The sequence below is a fragment of the Hesperophylax consimilis genome, chromosome 22 (genome assembly GCF_061612785.1).
Source record: "Hesperophylax consimilis isolate HC1 chromosome 22, BYU_Hcon_1.0, whole genome shotgun sequence".
NCBI lineage: Eukaryota > Metazoa > Arthropoda > Insecta > Trichoptera > Limnephilidae > Hesperophylax > Hesperophylax consimilis.
Window position 1 is genome coordinate 29,756,751 of NC_142857.1, and position 17,920 is coordinate 29,774,670.

Consider the following 17,920-nt stretch of genomic DNA (forward strand, 5'->3'; position numbering starts at 1 on the left):
TAGAACAAGGACAGCATACCTACCTGACGCCTGTGCTCTAAAGATTGCAGTCCGTTTGTTAAGATTGGGGAATCTATCAAACGGACCGCCCGTTTCTGCACAGAGTCAAGGGTTTTTTTCAGGTATTTTGGGGCTCCAGACCAGAGATGGCTGCCAAATTCGATAGTAGGGCGCACTTGCGATTTGTACAGGGTGAGCAGTTGTGTACTATTAAAGTATCTGCGGGCCCTGTACAGTACGTCCAGCTTCTGAGAGGCCAACTTTACTCTAGCTTCGATGGAGCCCCCGTACCTGAGCTGGTCACTTATAGTTACACCAAGCATATCAATGGAAGGCCTGTTCGGAAGATTGCTTCCGTTGAAGGAGACTAGATTATCATTTGGATCCCTTTTAGACGTAATCAGACAGGATTGGGTCTTTGAAACATTAAATTCGACGAGATTATTTTTACCCCAGGAGGAAATACTCTCGAGATAACCGTCCATTCTCTGCTTCAAAGCCCTCCGAGCCGTTGGAATTTGTGTGCCCTTTGGGAGCTTGTCAAACAAAAAGCTATCATGAACTGTACTGTCATCCGCGTAACAATGTATCGGTGCACATGTCAAAAGGTCATTGATGTGCAACAAAAACAAAGTTGGAGACAGAACCGATCCCTGTGGGATGCCAGCATTTATGGAGTGCGAGGAAGAGGTGAAACCGTCAGCAACCGCCTGAATCGACCTATCCCTTAAAAAGTCAGCAATCCACGTACACAGGGATGCGGGAAGTCCGTAAGAATGCAATTTGTTGACAAGTCCTCGGTGCCAGACCCGGTCAAAGGCCTTGGATATGTCTAGTGCGACCGTTTGGGTCTCACCGTGACGTTCCAGGCACCGCCCCCAAACATGCGTCACATACGCGAGAAGATCACCGCACGAGCGGTTCCGCCGGAATCCGTATTGACGGTCTGTACTGGACGGGAGTCCGCACAAGACTGTAGATTTAGGCGCCGGGTCCAAACCGTGTCTTCAACCGATGAGAATGCTCCTTTACGGCCGATGATGATGATTGTAGTTGATATTGTGATGAAATCTGCCTCCCGCACCCAGGCTTGGTGAATGGTGGGCACTGGGTGTGCTTTCGTCTCTGCTCGCTTCTGGTGTTGGCGGTTTTCCAAAGGAGGGCCGGCTGGTCTCGAAGAGGTAACACCAGAAGATCTTGGAGCAGAAGACTCGGCGAGGTGAGGCAGATGTTGGGCAGGAGTCATTGTAGATAATAAAACGCTTGGTTTTGGTGGTAAAGATGAACTGATTTATTTTGAATTATGTGGCTGCTTATATTTAATTAGCCTGACTCGCGCCCGACATTGGGCTAGGAGCCCAAAAGTGGTGGGGGGTTGTACCCGCGCCAACAATGAGTTTATAGCCTCCGACAAACTGTTGCATATTCATTTTGTCGGCAGCAATGGTGATAGTGGTCGCTTAAATTTGCGAGTTAGAAAAGATTTTGAACGCTTACATGAATGACAATTACATAGTTTAAAAGCATAGTAGTTATGAGAATGTGTATCTTGACAACTAGATTTTTTGTTTGCCAAGATACGACAAAAAATAAGAAATGTTTGTAAAATAAATGTGTAAAAATGATCTCAAGCGATCAAATTTGTAAAACATGTTAAGTTAGTATTTTTCCGAGGTCCCCCGTAACATAGCGCTCAGAAAGAGATAAGATTCACTATGCTACGAGGTTCCTGGATTTTTGTACACGCAAAAAAGGTAAAAAATATTGTTCAAAAATGGGTTTACATATGGGTGAAAAACAGCTTTTTTAATATCTCCTCAGCGGTAGTATATCGAAAATAGTGTTTATTTGACTACCGCCGAGGGGATGAACAAGTAAAATATACATATTTGCAATGTTTAAAAATTTATTTTTCTATGTAAATTTTACATAGAAAAAATGCTGGACATTGATCCACGCGGCAGGTAAGCCGGCGACGCGGTATCGATGCCGTTCGTAGACAAAGTTTTCAAGCCGCTTGGGCCGAAAACTGGACAAAATGACCAGTGGCGGGGAGTGGTGATTTTGCCAGTGGCGTGGAGTAGGGACATTTTATAAAAGTAAACAATTTTTATGATATTAAATAATATGGTCAACTACGTCCGTTACACTCCCCCCGTTTAGCTATGCTGAACTAAAAAATAGGACGTTTGTTGGTACGGCGCAGTCCGCGGCGGCCAGTCCCTCTGGGATGGTGCTGGGCTGGTGGTACTGTTGAGGCTGCATCGGTAGGTGGGGCCGGCAAGATTACAGCGAGCTTCACAGCGGGGCGGACGTAAATTCCGGTGCTCGTCTGGATCCTGGCGGTCCTCACTTGGCCGTCTGCAGCAGGGGTGGCATCAAGGACTCGACCGCGTGGCCAGCTGTTGCGGGGCATAGCGGGGTCCATGATGATCACGAGGTCATCCTTCTTGATGGGGATGACTGGCTGTTGCCATTTTTGGCGAGCAGCCAGGGTGGGGAGATATTCGCGGAGCCACCGTCTCCAGAACATATCAGCAAGTTGTTGGCTGATACGCCACTGGCGACGGAGGCATACCTCCTCATCCTGCCTGTCGTATAGTGACAGATGAGGTCGGTTTCCGGCTCTTCCCAGTAAAAAGTGGTTGGGGGTGAGGGGCTCTTCGTCCCTGGGATCCACCGAGACGTGTGTGAGGGGGCGGTTGTTTACAGTCCACTCGGCCTCGGCAAACGCTGTCCTCAAGGTCTCTTCGCGTGGAGCTCGTTCCAGCAAGATGGCCTTCAGGGCGGTTTTTACAGAACGCACCAGGCGCTCCCAAGCTCCCCCCATATGAGGAGACATTGGAGGGATGAAGTTCCATTCGATCCCCTTTGTTGACAAATGATCCCTCATCCGGGTATCATTTTTGAGTGATTCGATGGCATCCTTCAGCTCGTTGTCAGCACCATGGAAGTTCGTACCATTGTCTGAGTACAGAGCTTTTGGTTGGCCTCGGCGCGCCGTCATGCGTTGTAAAGCCATGATGGCGGAGTCCGTGGTCAGTGAAGTTGTCAGCTCAAGGTGAATGGCACGAGTAGACAGACATGTGAAGATTGCACCATATCTTTTCTCCCGATGTCTGCATACGGTGACTTCCATCGGCCCAAAGTAATCTAGTCCACAGTTTGTGAATGGAGGAACATGGTGGGCTAGCCTTGATGGCGGCAAGGGCCCCATAAGTGGGGGGGCTGGCTTGCTCCTGCGCATCTTGCAGGTGGGGCAGTTGTGGGCGATCATCCGAATATTTGTTCGCAGTCGCAGCACAAGGTAGCTGCCTCGCACCTCAGCCATGGTTCTCTCCGTACTTGGGTGATTGGCTTCCTGGTGATGATGTCTCACCAGAAGTCTTGTATAGGCGTGATCACCATCTAATATGATCGGTGTCCGCACTGCTTGAGGCACTTTACTGAGGGCTTGTAATCTGGAATTCATCCTCAGCAGGCCGTCAGGTCCAAGGAAGGGGCTCAAGGCTTTGAGCCGGCTGTCACTTGGTAGTGGATCTCCTTTCTGGAGCGCATTTATGTCATGATAAAATGTCTCTTCTTGACATATTCTTGCCCATCGGGCCTCTGCTTCTTTGATTTCATCGCTTCTTAAATATTTATCAGGTTGTTCGTGATGTTTTCCACGACACCTTTTAATAAAACGGTGTATCCAGCAGGTAGTTCGAATAAGTCGACGCCATGAAGAGAATCTGTTGATTTCGGGCAGTGTCTCTGCCACAGTTGTTGTGATGCCAACGTATTGAGGCCTCACTTCCAGGGTGCCATCGTCAGGCTGAGGCAGTTTGCACCGTTCGCGCGGCCATTCTGCCTCGTCTGAGGTCAGGAAGGCTGGTCCACTGAACCATCGTCCAGAGTGCGAGAGGTCAGGAGTGTTGACGTCTCGGGTGCCGATGTCTGCCGGGTTCAGTTTGGTAGGGACCCATCTCCAATCTGCAATGCGGGTGAGCTCGTCGATCTCGCCGAGTCTGTTGGCCACAAAGGCGGAGTATGTGCGTGGATCTGTGCGCAGCCAGCACAACACTGTTGTCGAGTCTGTCCAGAACACTGTTCGCGCAATGTTGCTGCGACATTCTTTCTTCAGGGTTGCTGCCAGTCTGGCCGCCATGAGCGCTGATTGTAGCTCAAGGCGGGGTATTGAAAGAGGTTTCAGAGGAGCCACTTTGCACTTGCTGGCCAAGAAGGTGGCTGTGGTGTTCCCATCAATCTCCTCGGTATGGTAGGCGACCGCACAGCATGCCTGCTCTGAGGCATCACAGAAGAGGTGGAGGGTGACGAAGCTCTCTTTGTTTTGTAAGCAGCGCCGAGGTATGGCAACTTTGCAGTCTTGCAGAAGTCCCAGCCAGTCCATCCACCTTTCGTTGTGTTCAGGTGTGATGATGTCGTCCCATCCGATGTTGGATCGCCAAACAGCTTGTAGTAGTATCTTCGATCGGACTGTGAGGCAAGCGACGAAGCCCACAGGGTCGAAGATTTTCATAACAATGCTGAGCAGCTGGCGTTTGGTAGGCCTGCTGATCAGTTCAGGATCGGCAGCATCGCGAAATGCATATAAAAATCGATCTGTGACAGGATCCCACAGAAGTCCGAGGATTCTCTCGGTATCTGCTTCTCCGCTGTTTATGGTGATGGCTGACCTGGCTCGGTCTATAAGCGGGATAGTAGCCATCACTGAAGTGTCGTTAGAGGCCCAGTTTGTTAGGTGGAATCCTCCAGTTGACAGTACTTTGGCAACAGTAGTGATGAGTGCTGTCGCTTCAGTTTTGGTATCGACCGCATCCAAATAGTCATCCATATAAAACTTTGTTTGGATGGCGGCTGCGGCAGCAGGGAATAGTGCAGAATTCTCCTGGGCCACTTTGTTTCGCACGTACTGGGCGCTGCTTGGTGAACAGGTAGCGCCAAACATCATTGATGACATCATGTAAGTACGTGGTTCTTGTTGAGGTGTTGGTCTCCATAAAAACAATTGTGACTGTTGATCTTCACTTTTGATTTTCACTTGTAAAAACATCTCCTTGATGTCGGCGGCGAGAGCTATTTTTCCCTCTCGAAACCGGAGTATATTTCCTAACAATGAAGTCAGCAGGTCAGGCCCAGTCAGCAACTGATCATTGAGGGAGGTCCCTCGGCAGCGGCTGGCAGCATCAAACACCACACGGATCTTGTTTGGTTTGTTTTGGTTCACTACGGCAAAATGTGGTAGGTACCATTTGCGGGCAGAGGGTTTTTCTACCTCTCGATCCGTAAGTTCACGTGCGTGGCCTTGTGTTATAAGTCCGTTGATTTTAGCTGCATAGGCGGTTGCCAAGTCCTTTTCCTTCGATAATTTTCTCTCCAGAGACCACAGTCGTTTTAATGCACATTGCCGATTGTCAGGCAGTGTGATATTATTCTCCTTCCACAGAAGGCCGGTTTCCCATCGGCCAGATGTCAGTTGATGGGTTGTATCTTCCATCAGCTGATTTGCACGTACTATGTGCGCAGTTACACGAGAGGCGGACGTGATCCCCAATGAGTCAATCGCAAAATTGTGTTTGATGAGATCACTCATGAGGTCGTCTTTGTGGCTCTCCTCGCGCAGGGCCAGTGTTGTAGCCTCAGCTTCGTGTTCAGGGGGCCCTCCGCCATGGGTGATCCACCCCAACGCCGTCCGTGACAATATTCGCGTAGAGTCACGAACGTCGCGCACTTCCCTCGAGACAATAAGGTGTACATTGTCTTGCCCGATGAGAAGTGTGGGGGTGATGTAGCGGCCGTGGACCCTCTGTTCAGGAAGGCTGAGCTGCTGGACGGTGTTGGCCTTGATGACGTACTCATCAGAGATTCCGGCGCCGCGTAGAGTAATTGGCACGCGGCGGGACGTCAAGTCTGTTGAGCACATGTTTTTTGCTCCGTGTAGTCGTAGCTCACGGGTAGGTCCGGTTGTGCCGATTTTCTGTGCTGTGGTGGCATCAATAAGGGTGACAGTTGAGCCCTCGTCCAGAAGCGCAAAGGTTTTCATCTGTCGCTTGGGGCCCGACAATATGACCCCCACCACTTTTAACACGGCACTTTCGGTGTGGCGTCACATATTGTGAACGTTTGCCACTGTATTGTTATTTTCACGATAGTTCGGGTTGTGAAGAAGTCGGTGGTGGGGGTATCTGCACTCCCCCACTCCGCACCAGTCACTAACTTTGCAGAATTTGGTAAAATGTTTGCCATTGAGGCATACTCGGCACAATCCGGCACTTTTAACTGTCACAAAACGGGTTTTTATGTCTTTCGCGGCGAAAGTACGACATTCGCTAAGTTGGTGGCCATTTTCACCGCACTGAACACACCCGGCGCGGTTGTCGAACTCGCGAACTTCATCGTAACTGTTTTGCACTTTTTCCCCGCTTCGATTATTTTCTCGATTATTACCAGACAAAATTTGGGGCATTCGATTATTACCAGACAAAATTTGGGGCTTTCGATTATTTTTCGCGAACTGTTGTTTTTCACTAGAATTGTTGTTGTAAACATTGTTTTCCCGCGATAAAAACCGTTCTGACGCGGCAGACGTGTTTAAACTGTTGTCACAAGTGTCACTTTTGTTCGAATTGTTTTTTCGCGAAAACTTTTCTGACGCGGCAGACATATTTAAGAAACTTTCACAGGTATCACGTTTTTTAGCACCGTTTTTGCGCGAAAACTGTTCCGTTGTCGCGAGCGTGTGTTCACGGCGTGGGCGGGACCTCGCGGGGTCAACCAAACCGGACTTTGGGATGGCGTTCGCGACGGTTTTCAGGAAGGCGGCAAACTGGCAGATGGTAGCGGAGGCCTCGTAATGCCGCACTTCCATCAGCCACGCCAACCGCAAGGTGGGCGGCATCTTCCCCGCGATGTCACTGAGCAGCGCTGGATTCGTCAGATAGCCATCATTGTTGAGGGAGCGGAGTGATGCCACCAGGTTTTGAACTGTGCCAGAGAAGTCTGCGATGTCCTCCAGAGAGGCCTCAATTGTGAGGTGGGGCAGCTTCTTCACTTTGTCCAGCATCAGAGCAGCGAGTGAAGTAGTCCCTCCAAATCTCTGCTCCAGGACTGCCAGGATCTCCGGAACCTGGGCAGGGTCCATCAGAAGGGGGCCGACGGCTTCTCGGGCTTTCCCCTTGAGGGCCCGCTGTAGGCGGATCAAGTTTTCGCTGGAGGTCATCCGACATGTGGAGGTAGACTGGTTAAACTGTGCCCTCCAGGTGGGCCACTCCAGTGGATCTCCAGAGAATGGAGGCAGGTCCTTGGCCATAGATTGTCTGGCAATAAGGGCCGCCATTCGTGGATCGTCCTCGATTGTGGGACGGGGGCTGTCCTGAGCCCTTGAAGCTCTGATGGCTTCTGTCAGGGCGGAGGCCAGCTGAGCCATGGGACTGCCATCATGCTGAACCCAGGCTCTGGTATGTTGGGCCGTCTCATCCGCCGTAGGTTGGGGCGGGAATCTCGGCATGGAGCTGGTACTGGCTGTGGGCGGGCCATCTGGCCGTGCCGGCACGCCATACTCCTGTTCGCGCAGTGGTACGGGCGGCACATGTCCAGATGGTCCAGATGGTCCAGAGGGTCCAGGTGGTCCAGGCTGTGTCCATGGCACGTCCCACTGCTCCAGCAGTCCGGCAGGTGATCCTGGCGTCGGCGCTGGGTACCCGGGTGGGGCAGAGGTACGGGCAGCACAGGGCCATGAGGTCCAGGCTGCACCAGTACTGGGCATCCCTGAATGGTCCAGGGTGCTGGTTGCGCAGGGCCTGCTGGCTCTTGCTGCGCTCGTGATGCGTACCTCTGGTCCACCAGAGGTACAGGTCCGGCTGGCACTTCAGGTACGGCTTGCCTCTGTTCTATCAGAGGGGCGGGCGGTACGGGGCCAGAGGGTCCAGGCTGCATCATGTTTGGCCACCCTGCATTGGGCCAGGGTGACGAGGGCGGGGGACCGGCTGGCCTTGGCTGCGCCGCTGCTGAGTACCTCTGGTCCACCAGAGGCACCGGGCTCGGTTGGCCGGGCTGCACCCATCCAGGGCTGTACCCTTGGAAGCGCCAGGGTCCTCCTTGGGCAGGATACCCTTCCAGGAGTACGGGTCCAGATCGGGCAGGCACTGCTGCTGCTGGTTCCTCGTACCTCTGGTCCACCAGAGGCACCGGGCTCGATTGGCCGGGCTGCGTCCATGATGGTGGTGACCTCTCCAGGAGCTTCGAAGGTCCAGGAGGGGCAGGGGCTGCTGCTGTTGGAGCTGATTGAAGAGCTGCTTTAAGTCTCTCAATGTGCTCGGTTTGACTGCGAAGCTGTTGTCGCAATGACTCCATCGCATCCTCTTGAGATGTGGAGGGCGGTGAGTCATGATGTGCAGGTGGTGCCATGTCAGGAGTAGTGCTGGGCGTGGGCATGGGGGTTACGTCAGGCGTGACGTGAACCGCAGCCGTGGCCTGAGACCCAGCATCCAGGGCATCTGCAGATGGTGTTGAGGATCCATCGTCTTGGATCCGGCTCGACCGTAAAGTTGGAGACATCCTGGTTGAAGGCGTGTGAGAATCCGGCTCGAAGGACCACTTGTACTGGACGGGAGTCCGCACAAGACTGTAGATTTAGGCGCCGGGTCCAAACCGTGTCTTCAACCGATGAGAATGCTCCTTTACGGCCGATGATGATGATTGTAGTTGATATTGTGATGAAATCTGCCTCCCGCACCCAGGCTTGGTGAATGGTGGGCACTGGGTGTGCTTTCGTCTCTGCTCGCTTCTGGTGTTGGCGGTTTTCCAAAGGAGGGCCGGCTGGTCTCGAAGAGGTAACACCAGAAGATCTTGGAGCAGAAGACTCGGCGAGGTGAGGCAGATGTTGGGCAGGAGTCATTGTAGATAATAAAACGCTTGGTTTTGGTGGTAAAGATGAACTGATTTATTTTGAATTATGTGGCTGCTTATATTTAATTAGCCTGACTCGCGCCCGACATTGGGCTAGGAGCCCAAAAGTGGTGGGGGGTTGTACCCGCGCCAACAATGAGTTTATAGCCTCCGACAAACTGTTGCATATTCATTTTGTCGGCAGCAATGGTGATAGTGGTCGCTTAAATTTGCGAGTTAGAAAAGATTTTGAACGCTTACATGAATGACAATTACATAGTTTAAAAGCATAGTAGTTATGAGAATGTGTATCTTGACAACTAGATTTTTTTTTTGCCAAGATACGACAAAAAATAAGAAATGTTTGTAAAATAAATGTGTAAAAATGATCTCAAGCGATCAAATTTGTAAAACATGTTAAGTTAGTATTTTTCCGAGGTCCCCCGTAACATAGCGCTCAGAAAGAGATAAGATTCACTATGCTACGAGGTTCCTGGATTTTTGTACACGCAAAAAAGGTAAAAAATATTGTTCAAAAATGGGTTTACATATGGGTGAAAAACAGCTTTTTTAATATCTCCTCAGCGGTAGTATATCGAAAATAGTGTTTATTTGACTACCGCCGAGGGGATGAACAAGTAAAATATACATATTTGCAATGTTTAAAAATTGATTTTTCTATGTAAATTTTACATAGAAAAAATGCTGGACATTGATCCACGCGGCAGGTAAGCCGGCGACGCGGTATCGATGCCGTTCGTAGACAAAGTTTTCAAGCCGCTTGGGCCGAAAACTGGACAAAATGACCAGTGGCGGGGAGTGGTGATTTTGCCAGTGGCGTGGAGTAGGGACATTTTATAAAAGTAAACAATTTTTATGATATTAAATAATATGGTCAACTACGTCCGTTACACGGTCGTTGATAATTTTGTTCTTCTCGATGTATGTGAGCAGTTTGTCGTTGATCACACGTTCCATCACTTTGGACAGAACTGATGTGATCGCTATGGGGCGGTAGTTGGCCGGGTTGGAGCGGTCACTTTTCTTGGGAATAGGGTGAATTACCGCTTTTTCCAACCAGAGGGCACAGTGCCACACTTCAGGGACATTTTGAAGAGCTTTGTCAAAACTGGAACTATTTCCGCAGCACACCTCTGCAATACCAGGGCAGGTATTCCATCAGGTCCACTAGCTTTGTTAACATCGAGCCCCCGTATGACGTGGAGTACATCCCGATGCCGGATCCTCAGCTTTTTCATATAGAAGCCGCAGTGAGGAACCGACGGCGGAACAGCACCCCCGTCGTCGAGGGTCGAGTTTTCCGCAAACATTTTCCCTAAAAGGTTTGCCTTTTCGGTGGCGGTGTTTGCTAGTAAGCCGTCAGGTCTGGTAAGAGGTGGCAAACTGGGTTTGCAAAAATTTCGACCTATTGAGCCCGCAAGCGACCAGAATGCTCTGCTGCCATGCGGGCAGGCAGCCAGCTTTTTGCTGATCTGCAGGTCGTGTTCGAATTTTGACCTTTGAAGGTACACCCACCCTGTCCCACCCCGGTATAGATGACTTATGGTCACCCCTTCGGAGCTCTCGCATGAATCTAATTTTTTTGAATAAAAGTCTCTACAATTTATATAAATGAAGCTAGGCCTTCAAAGTCCCCGCATACGGTGTTATGAAGCGGTATGCAAGCGCTTACAAGTACTAAACTAAGGACAACACAGAAAAATAAACAACAAAAAATCAAGATTAAGTGTCAGGCAGATAGTTGGTGGAGGGGACCCACACTCCAGTACCTGTAAACACATAAAAGTAAAATAAACAATAGAGTGAAGGGGGAGTTTCGCCGAGCCACGACTGGCAGTCCTGTTGAGAAATTGGTGGTGGTTGGGGCGACTGGTGCAGGTCAGGACTTCCACACCCCTTAGCCGACCACCCGGTGGTGCCCTGAAGATAAGTATTGGAAAAAGAGGGATAAAACCCTAAAGAACCTAGGGGAAAGAAGCGTCAGGAGGTCGGAGGCAGGGTGGAGGTTACCCCAGCCCGCACAGTCACCCCTCTGACCACCAACGCTCATCAGGGGTGGCGCAGGTGATTGGCGGAGTCCCCCAGTAAGAAAGAATAATAAGAAGCTCCAGTCGTGCATGCGGGGACGAGGCCCGTTATCCAACCCCTAATGGGGAAAATAAACAAAACAAAACAGACAACGGAGTTCAGTTCTCGCCTGTAAACTCGTTGCTGTTACTAAAAAAAAAGAAAAGAGAACCGGAAAAAATACATGTAAAAAGAAGAGAAAATAAGAGGAAAAATGAAAAACAATAATCAATCCAAAAAGTGCCACATAAGGGCAACGGTAAATAAGTAAAAACAAAAGTAAAGGTGTAAAAATAAGATCTGCATGGTCTGTAAAGAGGACAGTAAGTATTGAATAAGATAACAAAGTAAAGTAAGAGAGATAATTAGTAAACACAGATATATAAGAGTGCTTACAGTGTCTGTAAAAAGAAAAACAGTGTGTTAACCTTAGACAGGGAAAAAGAAACATATGAAAAGAAAACAGAAAATAAGAATTAAAAAGTACAAGACAAGTTAATTAAAAAAAAAAAAAAAAAAAACAAAAAACAAAATATAAACGAATGGAAATCATCTGCAACAGCTGGTACAGTAAAAAAAAAGAAATAAGATAAGAATAATAAAATAAAAAAAACAGAATTTTGACCTATTGATGATTCTCTTGCATTCCTTTGCCGATTTGTTGTATGCTGATCTGCTTTCGGGCGTTCGAGATGTGTTGTAGGCTCGGTAAGCCGCGTTTTTTCGTCGAACTGCTTCGGAGCATTGTCGACTGAACCACGGCTTTGAGCCCACACCAGTTTCTTTAGTAGTCGATTGTATGAAGCCATCCATCGCCGAATTGATGACTTCACCAATCTCCTGGGCACATCTTGAAGGATCCGAAGTCCGAAAACAAACAGCTGACCACGGAAAAGCATTGAAATGGGCCCGCATACTGAACCAATCTGCTGACCTATAGTGCCACACTTTTCTCCTCAGCCTCTCATTGGTTGGTCTGAGGCTAACGGGGATTGATGTCGTCACTAGGCAGTGGTCAGATGATCCCAGAGGCGCTGTGACGTCAATCTTATAACCGTGTGGCACAGTAGTTAAGAATAGGTCTAACAGATTGGAGCGGTGAGTCTGGACATCAGGAACCCTTGTAGGCTCCTGAACCAATTGCTCTAATCCGTAGCAAATGGCAAAGGATTCCGCCTGTCGGCCAGCCGAGTCCGTTGGGCCTGAGAACTTCAACCATGGTTCGTTATGAACGTTGAAGTCCCCCAGAACAACAAACTCGGCCGAAGGGTAGCGGGGCAAGAGATCATCAATAGTATCGCTCAAATGTTTGAAGAGCTCGGAAGTGTCTGATTCGCTATGGTTCGGTGAGCGGTATAGACATGCGTAGAATCTTGCCGTACTGGCAAGATTGACGCGCACCCACATTACGTCGAATCTGGAGTTTTCCAGACTCAATAGTCGCACACAGTTGACGTCAGCTCGACTATAGAGGCAGACTCCTCCTTTCAGTCGGAATTTGCTTGCGAGGGTAAAGCCCGGGCAGTCCAGATAGGAGGAGTCTGGCGGCTCGGCTATCTGAGTTTCGGATAGGAAAAGAAGGTTGGGACGTTGGGACAAAAGATGGTGATGGACGGAATTTACATTTGTGTGCAGGCCGCGAATGTTGGCAAAATTTACCAACAGTTTTGGCCCGCACCGGGGACGCCTGCTACTCGCCGCTGTAAAGATGTTAAGTTTGTTTTTATGTATATTCATGATTTTAATTTTTTTGTTTTTTTTTTTTTTAAGGGTGTGACGTGAAAGGAAGGTCTGGAATGGAAAGGTATGAGGGGTGGGTAGGAATCTGGGGTTCAGGCTGTCCAGGAGTGATGAGCGTTTGGTTCCAGCCCACCCACTGCGGTGCTAGGCGATAGGCTGGGAGAGTCCGGCTGGAGAGGGCATCCAATGCGCCCCAAACGCTGCTGCTGGGTCCCCTCCGGTCACGAACCGGCACAACAGCAGTGGCGGGGTTTTTTCACTCGCTGATGGGGCAGCCCACCCTTAGTCGTGAGCCTGAGGGTCGGGCCCCTGTACTATCGAGCGGCCCGGACAGCGGTAACCGGTTGTAAAGGGTCTCCCTCAACCAGCATCTCCCAACCGGCCCGCCACGCAGAAGGTGGGCCGACGCACCCGCCACCAAGACCTGGGCAAACCTTAACCCATGAACCCGGGCACCCCTGCTAAGTCACCAAACGTAGCGAACCACTTGGGGTGACCTGTGGCAGAGGTGTTGGTCATCCAATAAATGGTTCCCAGGGCGGCGGTACCCATTCCCGCCTACCAAATTGAAAATCAATGTATGATCAATTGTATCGAAAGCTTTACATAGATCTAAAAATATTCCGATACACTTATTACCATTATCGAGACTATGTTTTATACTTTTTACAATAGAGGCGATGGCATCGGAAGTTCCCATATTTTTTCTAAAGCCGTATTGATTGCATACTTACATTAATAGTTACACAAAATAAGAACACATGTAAAATGTGTTCGCATGAGCACAATATTTATAAGTGGAAGTATGATTGAAACATAAAAATATACAAGCCGCGTTTCGAGGGCAGTTTACTTCACTATCACGGGGCAGTCCCGGCAAGAATGAGCGTGGCAAGCGGGCTGGCCACAATGATCCTAAGCACCCGCGTCCCTTAGCCAGTTTTCCGAGAGTACTCTCGACGAAATGTAAATGGGGGGAGGGGGAGAGATACTCCCAAAGACCCTAGGGAATGAAGTGAGCCTCAGGTCACTGGAGGCAGGACGGAAGGGGACCAGGCTCGCGCAAACATTCCCCAGACCCGCTCAAGATGCCGGGGGAGGCACCCGTGTGGGTTTGTGGGACAGCCGCACCGGATTAATGTCACCTTACTGGATGCAGGAACAGGGTCTATCCGCCCCCATGGTGGGGAAAAATTAACAATTGTGCAGCGGAATTGAGTAGATGATTATAATGTTGTCACGATAACGACTTATTATTTTGGCAGACATTGGATTAATTGAACCAACCTTAAGCAACACTTATTCATTTACAGTAGAAGTAAATCATTTATCCACTATAAACAGAATGGTAAATAGACATAGTATCGCCCTGATAAATGATTTCCGATCAGAATTAAAACTATGCTTAGTGTAAAATAGGTGTGATCAACGACAAACTGCTCACATACCTCGAGAAGAACAAAATTATCAACGACCGTCAATACGGATTCCGGCGAAACCGCTCGTGCGGTGATCTTCTCGCGTATGTGACGCATGTTTGGGGGCAGTGCTTGGAACGTCACGGTGAGACCCAAACGGTCACAGTAGACATATCCAAGGCCTTTGACCGGGTCTGGCACCGAGGACTTGTCAACAAATTGCCTTCTTACGGATTTCCCGCATCCCTGTGTACGTGGATTACTGACTTTAGGATAGGTCGATTCAGGCGGTTGCTGACGGTATCACCTCTTCCTCATACTCTTTAAATGCTGGCGTCCCACAGGGATCGGTTCTGTCTCCGACTTTGTTTTTGTTGCACATAAATGACCTTTTGACATGTACACCGATTCATTGCTAAGCGGATGACAGTACAGTTCCTGATAGCTTTTTGTTTGACAAGCCCCCAAAGGGCACACAAACTCCAATGGCTCGGAGGGCTTTGAAGCAGAGAATGGACGGTTATCTCGAGAGTATTTCCTCCTGGGCAAAAATAATCTCGTCGAATTTAATGTTTCAAAGACCCAATCCTGTCTGATGACGTCTAAAAGGGATCCAAATGATAATCTAGTCTCCTTCAACGGAAGCAATCTTCCGAACAGGCCTTCCATTGATATGCTTGGTGTAACTATAAGTGACCAGCTCAGGTACGGGGGCTCCATCGAAGCCAGAGTAAAGCTGGCCTCTCAGAAGCTGGGCGTACTGTACAGGGCCCGCAAATACTTTAATAGTACACAACTGCTGACCCTTTACAAATCGCAAGTGCGCCCTAATGTCGAATTTGGCAGCCATCTCTGGTCTGGAGCCCCTAAATACCTGAAAAAACCCTTGACTAACGGGCGGTCCGTTTGATAGATTCCCCAATCTTAACAAACGGACTGCAATCTTTAGAGCACAGGAGTCAGGTAGGTATGCTGTCCTTGTTCTATCGGTATTACAATGGAAGATGCTCTGAGGAACTAGCGTCATTGATCCCTTCGGCACCGGTGCGTAGTCAGGAAACACGCCAAACGCGCGCCCAACATTTGTACACGGTTGACATTTGTTACATGAAAATGGGTCGCTTCTACGATTCGTTCTTAAAATCAACAGCTCGGCTGTGGAACGAACTGCCGGCCTCTGTGTTTCCTCCCTCCTACAACATGGGACTCTTCAAGACCCATGTTCACTCCTTCCTCTCCACAAAAAGACCCTCCACACAGCATCCCCAAAGATGACATAGGCCCTGCGAGAAATTATTTTCTTCAGGGCCTCCTGTGTGTAGTTAATATTAAAAAAAACTACTCATTTGAAATAAATACAACGTTGTTTATGAGTGTTTTCACATTATTGCTTGTATCACAATTGTTCATTCAGTAAACATTCGTAACATTATTATTCTGAGAGCAATTAAATACACATGACTTTTATTTTAAATTTGCATAGAAACCAACAACTTCAAACAAATGATCATAAAACTCGTTAAAAAATAGATATTTTATGTTCATAACAATTGTGCAGAGGAATTGAGTAGTTGTAATGTTGTGACGATTTTAAAACGTTTACAGACAACAAATTAATTGAAATTTAAGACTTTATGCAACATATATTCGTTTACGGAAGTAGTTTAACATACAGTCATTTCAAGCAGAATTGTAGATACCCTCAGTATTGCCCTGGTGAGTGATTACCATAGCTGGATTGCGGACTTTCTCAAAGGAAGAACTTCCTCTCCGCACCAACGCAATTCGGGGTGCCACAAGGACCTTTGCTGTCGCCGACGCTGTTTTGTAGAACATCAACAATTTCGTTGAATATGCTTCATTTATCAATCCATTGCTTCGCTAACTACAGCACCGTTCACGAGTCTTATAGTTTTGATAAGCCCCCTTCCACTCTTGTTGTCCGTACAGCTCGGGAAGTTTTGAGACAAAAAAATTACCACCACTTCGAGAAAGGTTCGTGCCTGGGGTAACCTGGTCCATTTCAACATCTCAAAAACCCAAGCTTGTCTAATTTCGGCAAAGAAAGAGATCATCAATTTTTTAGAAGCACCTTCTTCAATAAATATTCAATAGAAATGCTTGATAAACCTTCTTGATATTGTGCAAAAGAGAGATTGACAATCCATGTTTAATAGACCAACTGCCATCTCTAATGTTCAGACATTAGTACAGGGCATTCCTGTGTCAAGATGTGCAGCATTAAAATTAGATCATTTAAAAAATACACATAATAATAAAATTAAATTTAAACCCGCAAAGTTAATGACACAGTTTTGTCGATACCGGTAGCGAAAATAAACACAATTTAAGTAAAAATTTACGAAAAATAAAACAAAAATATCTAGGAAAGAAACATTGGGCAGTGCGTTTATAATCAGTTAGCAACAATAATACTTTTCTGTAAACTTAAGTACAAGGTACCTATGCTGGTTTATCAGATACAAGCATAGGGTAACCGTACTAACAATTACAACATAAAGAGTATGAATGATAAATTATACGAAAAAAATGTAATAGCAGAATGAAAATAGGTAAATAATAACAGATAAGTAATAATAAATAAATAATAATAATTAATATTAAGTAAGTAAATAAATTAGGTAGATTATAATTTAAGTAAATATTAATACGAAAATGAAGTGGATAGTAATAAGTAGATAATAATAAAAAGTAAATAATATAAAATTTAGTAAAAGCAATAAATACTTGGGCAATACCTCTATTAACGTACTCATTTGGCATAATTTAATGGTCTAATACAGTTTTAGATAACTTAGAAAGATTAATTAGAACTACGCTAACAAAGTTTAATTGCCATCATCCAAATTCGGCTATAGAACCAGTTAATTTACCTAGAAATTTAGGAGGTAGAGGTATAGTCAAAATAACTTCTTTGTAACATATTCAGTAGGGTGGATCGATTTTTTGTTTTTATGTTTTTCTTAGCAGCGGGGTGTGGAATGGATGCTCTATGGGGATACCTTTAAAAGTCATTATGACAGCATTAAGATATTTCGAGTGCAAGTACTGCCCCAAGTCGATTCAAATTTTTAAAAAATAGCGTGAAACTAGAAAAAGAAGGGTTTAATCTTTGCTCAATAAAAGTAGTTGAAATATAAAAAAAATAACTTTTCATTTACTAATAATATTATCTACTAATCAAGAAACAATAAAAGTACCATTGCTACACAAAAAAATCACAAACACTGTTTAAAAATATAGTCAAAAATCATAAAAGTTATTGTATTTTATAGTCCTTCTTCGAATTCAATACTGGCATTATACGACAAGATTCTAGCTTATTTTGTATACACCCTTCACGTCTTTCAAGGCCGCAAACAGCAGAACATGATGCCGTTACCACTTTGATGCATCTTTCCGTGGCTTGCGTGTGACAGGGCATCAATCGGAACCTACACAAAATGTTGAATTCGATAATTTTGTGGTCTGCAATGGCATCAATTATTGTCTCGCTAGATATCATTTTTGTAAGAGGTGCTTCTGATGTTTTTTCCCAGTAGATCAAGTCAATATAGTCTTCTGCGTTGAAATTAAAAGTAGGTAGCTTAAATACTCTTATTGGAGAGAACCCCAACGTTCTTGGATACTTAGAATCCGTCTGAGAGCCAACTCTCTAATGTCTGTCTTCGTTCGTCGTTTAAGATACTAATAAGTATATTTTCGATTGGCCAAAATACCCTTTGCGTTGAATTATGGGATCTACCACCTTTTTCAAATGCTCT

The 17,920-nt window shown here is 47.0% G+C and overlaps 1 protein-coding gene across 1 annotated transcript; it reads right to left on the reverse strand.

The window, feature by feature from the left end:
* Positions 1-2,173: 2,173 nt before the first annotated feature.
* Positions 2,174-7,429, reverse strand: LOC149413436 (uncharacterized). The gene is made up of 2 exons (XM_089644995.1): positions 6,751-7,429; positions 2,174-5,913 (listed from the first exon to the last, which is right to left on the reverse strand). The coding sequence occupies exons 1-2, from the start codon at positions 7,427-7,429 to the stop codon at positions 2,174-2,176; spliced, it is 4,419 nt and encodes a 1,472-aa protein (XP_089501121.1).
* Positions 7,430-17,920: the final 10,491 nt, after the last annotated feature.